An 11576-nucleotide genomic window follows, 5' to 3' on the forward strand; every position below is an offset into this window, starting at 1 on the left:
GAGGATTTGTAAGGTTTACATGCTCGTACACTATTGCGGGGACCCGGGAGCCTGCAATAACAATGAAGCCAAAAATCTGCCTTCCCCCTTCTCCTCCCACCCCCCCATATCCCAAGCTCCGTGGGCTGGCTGCTCTTTGGAGGGGATGCTGTAGCTTCTTTTCCTCTTCCTGTTCCCTGTTGCCTGCATTTTTCTGTTCACCCTTCCCTTTGGGAGCTCAGTGAGGACTCGCTCAGCCCAGCAGACTGAGCTGCTCCATCCCTTAGTCGGGCAGGGTGAGGAAACCACTGGGCACCAGAGCGTCCCTATTTCCTTCCTTTATTTCCATTTTCTCGCTGCATGAAAAAGTATTAATGGAGCCCAGAGCTGGGTTTTGCATTCAAACAGGTTCCTTTGCTATTTTCTGCTTTGCAAATGGTGGGAAGGTCTGTTTGGTGGTGGCTGTGAATCAGCCCATGTGCCAGTGGGGCTGGAGGAGCAGAGGGGGTGCATTGCTCCGTCTTGCTCCTTCCCCCCATCCCAGCTGGGGCCATGTCACAGAGGGATAGGAATATGCACCCGGATATGGGACACACAGATGTGGGGCTGCAGCGCCCCGGCCATGAGAGCTGCTTGTATGGCCTCTCTGTCACCCAGCACCACTCCAGGATGTGCCCCCGGCTCAGCCCCACTGGCACACACACCGTGGGACACAGTTGGCATCTCTGCTGGAGAATGAGCATTGGGTGGGTGCTGCCACAGCTCCGTTTCCACCTGCCTTGGCCCCTGCCCCAGGGAAGGAGAGATGTGCATCCCCTTGGGAGCAAAGTGCAAGATGCCTGTGGGACCCCTAAAGCCAACCCCGGGGGGCTCACCCTTCCACCCCTGGTCCAGCTGATGGTGGCAGCATCTTTCTGCCCAGCCGTATCCCAGAATGTCTGCAGCTCCTGTGGCCGAGCCTAGCTGGGGGACTGTCCCCATGACAGTGGGAGGTGACAGCTGGATGTGGAGGACAGCCTCACAGGTGTCTCATGATGCAGCAGAAAAGGCAGTGCCTTGGTGTTCCCTGAATCTTCCTGGCATGGCAGGGACAGCTGCCCCAGCCCAGGGATGCTGGTCCTTTGCTGGTCCTGCTCCCGAGTTTCAGGGCCATGTGCTTATGGTACTTTCTGATGCCCGTAAAAAAACCACCTTTCCCCGTCCCCAAGGAGACCAACCTCAAATCCACGTGCAATATTTCTGCCTCTTCTGCAGTTCCTGCCCCTGAGGGTGCCCATGTTTTATTGTGGGGGAGTCATGGAGGGTGTCACTTCGCTGCCTCCCATGGAAACTCCTTTTCCTTGATGCTTTGTGGCCAAAATGCAACTCTCTGGGGTAGACCTTTGCAGTGCCTCCAACTTGTTGAATGCTCATCTGCCAGACGGGTCCCTTCCCGGTGCCAGTGGATGTTCCCAATGAATGTGACACTGCTGTAATCGCCTCCGCTGACAAATGAGGGACCCTGTGACGTTTGACACAGTTCCCGGGCAAAGCCAAACCTCATTTGCTTTGACACTTTCCCCTGAAGAGCTTTCAATTTTCAGAGGACCTGTCATGAGTTGAGCTCCATCAGTGCTCCCCGGGGAGTCAGCCCTGCCAGGGTGCTCGTCATGCTGAGTGTCCCCGAGCAAAGTCTTTTGGCTCCAGAATCCGCCCCTGCTGCTGCGGATTTGGGACCCTGGCTTGGTTGCTTCCAGTCTCCCTTTGGTGAGCACCGAGGGCCCCCAACTCCTCCTGAACATCACCAGGATCTGCAGCATCCCAGGACTGCTGAAAATAAGGCTCGGAGCATCTTGTGCTTGGGAATGTTGGCCTTAAGCTTCTTGTGCCTCAGTTTCCCCATCAGTGAAGTGGCCGGGGTGAGCCATCCCCCTCTGGAAGGTTGTTCACTGCCTGTGCCCTGGCAAGCATGAGTGCTGGATATGGCTCATGGCTGCGGCCATGAGGGCTTGGCAGGACCCACCAGACATCAGGCACGTGTGGAACACCGGGAGCGGTGCACGAACCGCCGGGGTGGAGTTCACATCAACAAATAATTAAGTCCAGTCTCTGTTTTGCACCTGCCCATGACAAAAAGCAAACGGCCGACAAGCCCTGGTTTGTTTCTGTTCGTGCTCGAGTTCCTGGTGTCTGTCCAAAACAGAGCCCTGGTGACGGGAAGGGGACCCGAAGCACAGCCAGGCAGAGGCGCAGGTCCAGCCCCGGTGACTGCGGCGTGTCCCCCCCTTCTCATTTGTCCCTGTCGGTGTTGCCCCATTAAATGCCATGTCTGTACTTTCTTTTCATTTTTCTGTCCATGTGCTGACTGTTGCTGCTTTGTACCCGTCTTTCCTTGAGCTCTGGGGCTGGGCTGGGCTGAGCTGTTTCCCCCAGGAGCAAGGGTGTGGGAGAAGGCTCTGGGGGCAGATTCCCCCCTCCCTCTCCTCACGGCACAAACCAGGACCCAAGAGAGAGAGAGAAGCAAAGGGTTTTTCCTCTGGAGCAGCCTGGTAATTAATGTTATTTATAACGAGATCTTGCAGCCCCCAGGAGCGCTCTCCACTGGGTTGGTGAAATGGGGTGTTTGATTATGGGGAACCCCAGACCCTGTTTGTGCCAGGTACCAGTTGCATCTCACCCACATGTGCAGAAGCAGGTGCCTGTTGGTGCTCCCTGTGCCATCAGGACACTGCATCCTTGTGGGATGGGGGGGCTGAGGCTGTGGGACCCCCATCCCAGAGCCACTGCTCCTGAGTGGGCAGGGATGCAGGTGACCGGTTGCCCAGGGAGTGGAAAGTTCTTGGGGTCTGGGGACTGGCTTCAAAGCAGGGCCAGGCATGGCATGGGGGCAGCTGAAATCACTGGCAGAGCTGCCCTCTTCCCATGTATTTAGGGTCAGGGGGGATTTGGATGGGATGGGGGGGTGACTCGCAGCCAGCTCGCTGTCCCCTATCATCTCCAAGGAGAAGATTTGGGGCATTTAGTGAGGGCATCAGCCACCCCTCCTTCCCAAGGGCATTGGAGGGGAGGGATCTGGCTGGGGCAGGAATGAGAGCTAGGGACAAAGGAGGGAGCTGATGGCCCTGGTCTCAGTGCACAGTTTGGGGTACAGCAGTTTTGGGGTCTCAGTTGCACGTGCCAGCCCTGCAGGAAAGCCGTCCTTCCCTTCTCTCTCTGCTCCTGTGGCCACCTCTGGGCTGGGACCCCGGCCCCACCAGTGGGACCCCTGCCTGGGGGGTGGCTGAGCCCTGGGCTGAGAAGCAGCAGCTCCAGCAAAGAGCCTTGTTTGTGAAGATGAAGCCTGTGTGTGCGTCCGTGCCGGTGTCTCGGCTTGCATGCCCCGCTGCCTTGTCTTGAGATGAATTCAAGAGCAAACCAAGCAAAAGAAACAGTTTAAAAACAAAAAGAAAACAAAACGAAACCCAGGAACTTTGTGACAGTGGAAATAAAAGCTTAATGACAGTAACAAAAACGGCTGTGGTTCGTGATGTGCTGGGGTGGAGGGTCACGGCAGCCCCCGGGCACCCAGAAGGGCTGGGAGCTGGGCTGGGGGGTACAACCATTCAGTGCCTGGAGCACGGGGCTGTGGTGACCCCAGCAGTGAGCAGTGCCCAGGGGGTAAACCAGCACAGCTGTAAATAGGGATGCACTGTGCCCACACCTGTGATGAGCTGGGAGGTCTCAGCTCCAGGCATGTCAGGGGCCCTTCACCCTGGGTATCAATTCTCTTTCCACCTCCTTTTACCCAGACCTTCTGCCAGGTCCCATCCTGCCAGTGTCTGCATCCCTTCCTGTTTTCTTTCCCACACTTGCAGCCGGGTGCCCACTGGTGCCATCCCCGTCTCTTCCTCGTGGAGGCAGCAGGCTGGGGGCTGTCGGGTCGCTTTTGGCACACAGTGACTGCAGAGGAAGCTGGATGTGAATATCCCATCGTTGTGCCCCATGTCCCAGACCGGAGATGCCCCTCGGCAGCCCCCCCCCACCACTGGCAGGGCTCCCGGGGGGCTCCCAGCCTGGACTGGGCTTTTCACGTGCGGTGGGATCGCATGTGCCATTCTGAGCTGCCAAGTCTTCTGGAAACGAGCACTGCAAGGCCTCCCTGCCAGCCCATCTCTGTTGTGTTTGCTCTCCTAACGAGGCTGACTAATTGTTTTCGGGAGGCCAGAGGGGATGCCCTAATGGTCCGAACAAGGGGGCTGTGTTTGCACAGGGGGTTTTGTCCAGAGGTGCCTTGTGCCAGCCCGTGGTGGGGGCAGCCGGGGATTTCTCCCCTGTGCCAGGGAGTGGGCGAGGATGGGCACAGGCTCCAAACCACGGTGCTTGCTCAGAGGCTGTGCCTTAACCCCCAGCAAGGAAAGGGTTAAAGCCCAGCTAGCACAGGTGCTCCTGGGAGTGGGAGCACTGGTGAGTGTGGGAAGGGCCGGCTGGGATAATTTGTTGATGGGGAGAAGCTGTTGGGGTTTCTTTGTGCCAGCGGTGGTGGTGAGAGGTGCTCCCTGCCAGGGTGCAGGAAGGAATTGGGATGCAGGTTGGTGACTAGGGATGCTCTAAGGTAGGTTTGGTGGCACTGTGGGGTGGGGGACTCCCCCCCAGCTTGCAGTGAATGTTTGGGGCTGGGTGTGTGAAACCTGAGGAAGACAAGGGGCTTTCTGCAAGCCAGGCTACAGCCCTGGCTGTGGGACAGGAGGGGGACAGGCCGCCAGACGGGCCCCACGGGGTAGAGGTGCCATCTGCCCTGCTGCAAGAGGGGATCCTTGCCCACCATGAGGCTGGGCTGAGCCCGAGTCTGCAGGGACTCATGGGGCAGAGGGATGCACTGGATAGTCCCACTGTCCTGTGTGTGGGTCATGAGATGGGTAATCCCCGACGTCCCCCAGCCCCTGTGTCGGGGGGGGGGGAGCAGGGCTGGTGCTGGTGAGGTGCTGGGGGTGCAGGAGGTGCTCAGCCCTCGGTGCACAGCCTCACCTGGAGCCGGCTCTTGGCTGTGGCTGCTCCCTGGGTCCCGCTGCGGGGGAGTTGAGCAAGAGCAGAGCATCCCTCCGGAGCAGCCATGAGCTCAGCACTCCACTTCGAGGGGAGCCAGGAAACTCTCTGCACGCTCAGCCAGCGCTCCCGGCCAAGGGCTGCCTGTCCCGGCCAAGGCTGCCTGTCCCAGCCCATGTCCTGGCTCCGGCTTTGTCTGTACTTTGAGTGGCTGTTTGCTCCCTGTTCCTGGGGCAGCTGCGCTGGTGAGCCCCTCCAGAGTCCCTTGACCCCCCCCCCAGCCGCGTTGCGGACCCCCATTCCAGGGGGGCCCTTTGCCTCGCAGAGGGGGAATTTGCTTCCTTGGGGTCCCTTTCGCAGCTGTCTCTTCCCCCCTGCTGGGGGTTTGGCAGGGTTTCCCCACAGGTGCTCAGCTGCGAGCCCCCATGTCCTGCCCTAACCCCCGGCTCCCCCGGCAGAGCGGGGTCTCTCTGAGCCGGGGTGGGGGGGTCAAGGGGGCCTGGCCAGTGTTTCTGACAATCCTATGGGCTGTAGGATCTGCTTCCCAATCCCCGCATCCCCATCCTGACATCCTCCAGCTCCCACCCACCTCCCTGCCGCGTCGCTGGCTCCAAAAGTCCGGTTTTTCCTCCCTCCCACCCTCCTCCCTCCCAGAAGTTGAACGCTGGAGGAGCAGGTCCGCAGCTGCGGGCGGCTGGGCGTTCCCTGACCGGGGTCCCGGCTCCGTCCCCACCGCGTGTGGCCCCTTCCACGCCGTGTCCCTCCCTACTGCGGGGACAGCACCCGGGGGGGTCTGTGGGAAGGACCAGGACAAGGACTGAAGGGGTGTCCCTGGCACCTGAGGGTCTCCCCCACACAATGCCACCCCACGGAGGGGTGTTTGTGGGTCTCTGGCTGCTGCTGACCCCCGGTCTTGCCGAGAGCCCCCCCAGCACAGGGTGGGCCACTCTTGCCTTCGTCTTTGATGTCACTGGCTCCATGTATGACGACCTGGTGCAGGTGATGGATGGAGCCTCCCGCATCCTGGAGCGGACGCTCAGCAGGAGCACGAAGCCCATCAGCAACTACGCTCTGGTCCCCTTCCATGACCCAGGTAGGTCTGGGACAGGGTGAAGACACGTGTCCTGCCGGGGATGGGGCTGTGGGGAGCTGGGGTGTGGCTCTGGCGGGGTTTGGGGCTGAAGTGTGCACTTCCCAAGTGCTTGTACGATCCCTTCTCTGTGTTTTTAATGCCTTGGTGGTTGCTGTGGTGGGGATGGCAGTACAAGATGAGCTGCAGGTCGAGGGCATGGAGCTGGGCTGGGGCTTCTGTTCCCACGCCATTCTAAGGGCGCAGGGTGAGCTGTTTCCACTGCAGTATTCCCAGGAATGCTGGCACCCACTGGTGGGTTGCTCTTCCACTTCCATCCTATTCCAATCTCCCTGGCCTAATCATGGTGGGGGTATTTCTGTACAAGTCCATGATGTCCTTCCAGGGCATGTCAATAAAAGCACCGCTCCCTGAGAGGTTTTGGTAATTCACTGCCCCACCAGATTAATTTCTTTCTGTCCCTGTCTTTGCCTTGGGCTTTTTGTGCACACCCATAAAAGAACAACCGTTCCTCAAAAGAGCCCCAACCTCCTACGAGAAGAGCAGAACCCAGGCTTTATTTTCAGTAGAAACACCGGACTGAACGAAAACCACCAGAGCCAGACAAGGAAGGAGGCAGAGGGCAGTGGATGGGTTTCTGCATTGTTTTTCTGGGAGCCTCCCTCAGCAGAAAAGGGTGCTGGGTTTGCAGCTCACCCTTGCTGGGACCACCTGTTGTGTTGGGAGAAATTCCCAGGCACGGGAATGGTCTGCCCACATGGTCACAGTATGGACACGTGGCTGGTCTGCCCAAATCCATTTCTCACCTGGTGCCAAGGCAGGGTAGATGCTGAACCCTGAGTCTCACAAGTGTTTGAGCTGGGGTGGGAGCTTGGGAGCACTGGCAGCGCAGGTGGCACTGGAGGAGGCTGGTGCTGAGGGAGTGGTGTTGGTGTGTTTGCAGAGGTGGGACCTGCCACCCTCACCACGGACCCCCAGCTCTTCCAGCAGCGCCTGCGGGAGCTCCATGTCCAGGTAGGCATCCTCAGCCCCACGGCTGTGCCAGGCCTGGCTCAGTGCCTGGCCCGTGGCACTCAGTGGGAAGCCTGGCTTTTCATGGTGGTGGGTTCCAGGAGTGATCTCTGCATCCCCTGGGGAGAGTGGTGGGGTCTCAGGGCTGAGCTGGGCTGCTTACACTGGGGTGGAAGCAGAGAGTGTGGGTAACACCAGTGCTGTTCCCCAGGGTCTTGGAATGGGGCAAAGCATTCCCAGTTCACAGCTCTTGTCCCAAAGGGTGATGGTCTCCCCAGGAGAGTTTGCACAGACTCTCTGTGGAAGCAAAAAATCTATTCCCTTAGAAGTGCTGCTTGAAAAATGAGTTTTAAAATATTTTTTAAAGTGATTTCATCTGTTTTCTGCCAGATGAAATTCTCCCCAGGAGTTTAATCCTGCTTTATCCATCCCCATTCCTGCCCTGCCTCCTGTGCATTGCTAAGTCCCTGTGGCTTTTCCCTTCAGATGCAGCTGGTTTGGCAGGAGGTGTAACACTGTGGCTGCAAATGGTTTCCCAGCCCTTTGGGGTGCCAAGCCCTGGGGAAGTGGGAGCTGGTCCTCACTGTGCCCCTGCACTTCCCTGGGGTGGCTGGTTCTGCTGCCAGGGCAGGTGAGGGGCTGGGTGGGCACAAATGTTCCTGCTAAAGGTCTTTGTGGGAAACCAGTGGCTTCTGTGAGCCCGGATCCCCCAGCTGGTGGTTTAAACCCCATTGAAGCTGAGAGAGCAATGGGTCCGTGTAATCCTGCGTGTCCCTGCAGTTCCATCACACTGCTTTGGGCTGACTCCAGCCAACTGGTGTTGGAGTTGGGTGGGATCCTGCCAGGAGCCCAGCAGGGAAGCACTGAGCACTGGGTGGCTGTGCCACGTCCCTTGTGTGCCACAGGGCGGAGGGGACTGCCCAGAGATGAGCGTGGGGGCCATCAGGCTGGCTGTGGAGATCTCGCATCCCGGCTCCTTCGTCTATGTCTTCTCCGATGCTCGGGCCAAGGACTACGAGCAGCAGGAGGAGCTGCTGAGGCTGCTGCAGCACAAGCAGACCCAGGTGAGAGGTGCTGCCCACCAGCCTCCAGCTTGGGGGGACGCTGCAGCAGCACATCAGTGAAACACAGTGATAACCCCTGCTGTGCCGCCTGGTAGTGAGGGGGATTTTGCATTCCCTGGGTGACTCGATGTACTGGCATGCTGGTGGATGCTGGCTGGTGGTTGTGTGGGATGCCACAGGGACCGTTGCTGTGGCAGGTGGTGTTCGTGCTGACGGGGGACTGCGGGGACAGGAGCCACCCCGGGTACCGCGTGTATGAGCGCATCGCTGCCACCAGCTCCGGGCAGATCTTCCACCTGGACAAGCAGCAGGTGACAGAGGTGAGTGGGAATCCCTACTCCCACAGGGAGTGGCTGAAGGGCGTGTGGTCCAGCCCAGATAGCTGAGCTCTTGTGTTCTGCCTGTGGTGAATCCTTGTGCCCAAGGCACTTCCAGATTGCTCTGGGAGCCCCACTGCAGTCTGAAGCTGGGGTTGGGGGCTGGAGAAGGCTGCCTGTGGAATCCTTGGGATGAACTGATCTTCCAGCCCCTGAGGAAGGAAAGTGTCTGCCTGGGGCTGAGGCTGAAGCTGTGGCACTCCTGGCAATAACAACTACACCAAATTACAAGGGGGGCTCAACCAGGGCCAGTACCTCCAGCCCACCTGTCCCTGAGCCCCCTTGTGCTGGCACCAGATGGACCCCAGAGGGGCTGGTCCCTTGCCTGGGTGCTGTTTTGCAGCTGTGCCTGAGACTGTGACCTGGTGCAACACAGCCCTGCTCCCGACATGACCCCAAAATGGCCGTGCCTGTCAGTGAGGGGGGATCCAGGTTAATTCTCCATCACATGCCTCCAGGTGCTGAAGTGGGTGGAGGAGGCCATCCAGGCTTCCAAGGTCCACCTGTTGTCCACAGACCATGAGGACGGCGGGGAGCACACGTGGCCTGTCCCCTTTGACCCCAGCCTGAGGGAGGTCACCATCTCCCTGAGCGGCCCTGCCCCAGGGATCAAGGTCTGGGATCCGGCAGGTAGGAGCACAGGGGAAAGGGATGGCAGAGGGTGATGCTTTGCCTTCCAGAGAGACCTCAGGTCAGGACAAGCAGAAGGGGTTCATCAAACCCTGCCCTGAAAACTCAAATAAAAAGCCCTCAGTAAACAACAAGGGATTGTTGTTTACAACATCTCCTCCAGGAGTGGCTTTGCCTTTGGCTTTAAGAGGGTTTTCCCTGCTGTCCTGGCTGTGAGCTGTGGTGGGCTCTGCACTACCCTGAGCCCCTAGGGAGGGGGCTCCTGGCTGCTGCAGGGACCAAGGGATGGATTTGGGTTGCCCAACCCAGAGGTTCCCTCACTGTTGCAGGAAAGGTTCTGGAGACAGGCCAAGGTCTGAAGGAACTTCTCAGCATCCCCAACTCAGCCCTGGTGGTGGCTGTGGAGCCCTATGAGCCAGGGACGTGGTTGGTCACGGTAGGCTGGTGGCACATCCTCTGCCTTTCCCTGATGGATATTTAGCTGGCCAGACTTTTCCAGGTGTCAGCTTTCCCCGTCCATCTCCAGACAGGCAGAGGACGTGTGAGCAGGCTGGAAGGGGCCGGCTGCCACATCCTCCCTTCCCATCACCTCTCCCTTCCCCTGCCCTCAGCACGTGCCTCTCAATCTGCTTCCAGACCCGGAGCAGTGATCGCCACTCACTGAGGATCACGGGCATCAGCAACATTAATTTCCAAGCCAGGTTCTCCTCCCAGCCGGAATTTGATGCCAGCCAGCCTGGAGAGCAGCCGGTACAGGGTGAGGCTGGTGCTGCCCAGGGGGCTGGATGCTGCACCTGGGGACCTTGCAACCAGGAGTGTGGTTGGTTGTTTTTTCCCCTCCCTGCTTTCCAGGTCTGCCCATCTCCGTGGTGGTGAACTGCACCGGCCTGAGGCCGCCTGGGCGCTTGCGGGAGATCGAGCTCTTCAACACCTCTGGCCATGCCCTACTCTCACTGCCCGTGTGGCCCCTCTCCAACTCCTCCTCGGGGCAGCTCTGGGTGGGTTCACCTCTCCATGTCCCCCCAGGTGACTTTCTGCTGAAGGTGAAGGGTGAAGATGCCCAGGGCCACCCCCTGCACCGCCTCTCCGGGGTCACCTACACCAGTGTGGTCCCTGGTGAGTGGAACACACGCTCCACACAGGTGCTGAGCGGGGACCAGAGGTTCCAACACTACCTCTGCTTTGGTTTCTCCCTGGGTATTTTTTATCCTGCTTCCCAGGGCAGCTCCCAGTGAGCTCCTGAGGGGCATTACATGTGTGCATATCCCCAAACGCTTCCAGGTCTGCCCAAAGTGGACATCTGCAGCGAGATCCAGGCTTACAACCGTGAGCCACAGCTGATCTCCTGCTCTGCACGGAGTGAGATCCCTTTCCGCCTGAAGCTCAGCCGAGGCAGGATGCAGCTCAGGGAAGAGCAGCTCTTCAGGTGAGCCTTTGGTATGGCCCCGTGAGCTCCATGAGGGACCCATGTGGGCAGGAACAGCCCCTGAGCTGTGCAGGCCAGGGGGATGTTCTGCACTGCCTTCGAGCTCTGAGCATCTCAAAAGCAAAATTCCAAGGGACATGTCTGCAGGCAGTGTGGGTGCACCCCTTTGCCTGACTCAGATGGAAAAAAAAGTCTCAGGGATTAAGATTGGGGTGGTGGCATGTCAGTCCCAAAGTATGGGGGTGACCCACCTTTTCATCTCTCCCTTTTTGTAGGAGTTCAGGGAACATCAGCTGGCTGATCCCTGCAGCGTCCAAGAGCGACGAAGGGTTTTACGAGTGCACGGCCACGAGCAAGGTCGGGGTGACACGGGCTCGTGCCTACATCTCTGTGTCAGGTGGGGGCTGCTTGTGCCGAGCCTTGGTGCCCTCTCTGTGTCTGTGGCTGGGCACAGGCTCCTTTCACCCTGGTGTCTCGTGTTTGCAGAGCCGCCACCACGTCTCATCGCCCCAGGCAACATCACGGCTTCACCGGGACAAGACGTGGTAATGTCCTGCCTGGTTCTGGGGGATGTGCCCTACAACCTGACGTGGAGCTGGGATGGGAAGTCGGCACAGCCAGGGGATGGCCGGACCCGGCTGCTGCAGAACCGCTCTCTGGAGATCAGCCGCGTGCGGCCGGGGGACGGGGGCCTGTACGAGTGCGTGGCACGCAACGCCCACGGCACTGCCACTGCCTCCCTCTGGCTCTTCATCCAGGGTAGGCTTTGCCCCTTGTGGGACGCTGGCCCAGGTGATATTTTGCCCCATGGGTGGGTAGTGAATGGCACCCAGGGGCTGAGCCCTGCTCCAACCTCGTGCAGAGGCGCCGTGGGTGAAGGTGGGCCCCAGCCCCCAGCGTTTCAGGAGGGGCCAGGAGCTGCATCTGAACTGCACGGCCGGGGGCCACCCCCCGCCCCACACCACCTGGAAGCGCTGGGGCTGGGCACTGGAGCAGGA

At 59.4% G+C, this 11576-nt stretch overlaps 1 protein-coding gene across 1 annotated transcript in view; it reads left to right on the plus strand.

Moving 5' to 3' along the window:
• The first annotated feature begins 5838 nt into the window (after window positions 1–5838).
• HMCN2 (hemicentin 2) overlaps window positions 5839–11576 on the plus strand; it is a 33537-nt gene continuing 27799 nt past the window's right edge. The window contains exons 1-12 of the mRNA XM_027687673.1: window positions 5839–6073; window positions 7014–7084; window positions 7987–8145; window positions 8343–8465; window positions 8981–9152; window positions 9482–9588; window positions 9789–9909; window positions 10005–10268; window positions 10434–10578; window positions 10854–10975; window positions 11065–11337; window positions 11441–11576. The exon at window positions 11441–11576 is cut by the window's right edge and continues 16 nt beyond it. Coding sequence (XP_027543474.1) covers window positions 5839–6073; window positions 7014–7084; window positions 7987–8145; window positions 8343–8465; window positions 8981–9152; window positions 9482–9588; window positions 9789–9909; window positions 10005–10268; window positions 10434–10578; window positions 10854–10975; window positions 11065–11337; window positions 11441–11576 — 1928 coding nt within the window. The remainder of the gene's footprint in view (window positions 6074–7013; window positions 7085–7986; window positions 8146–8342; window positions 8466–8980; window positions 9153–9481; window positions 9589–9788; window positions 9910–10004; window positions 10269–10433; window positions 10579–10853; window positions 10976–11064; window positions 11338–11440) is intronic.

The sequence above is a fragment of the Neopelma chrysocephalum genome, unplaced genomic scaffold, assembly GCF_003984885.1.
Source record: "Neopelma chrysocephalum unplaced genomic scaffold, ASM398488v2 Primary Assembly neopelma1_74, whole genome shotgun sequence".
In the NCBI taxonomy this organism is placed as follows: domain Eukaryota; kingdom Metazoa; phylum Chordata; class Aves; order Passeriformes; family Pipridae; genus Neopelma; species Neopelma chrysocephalum.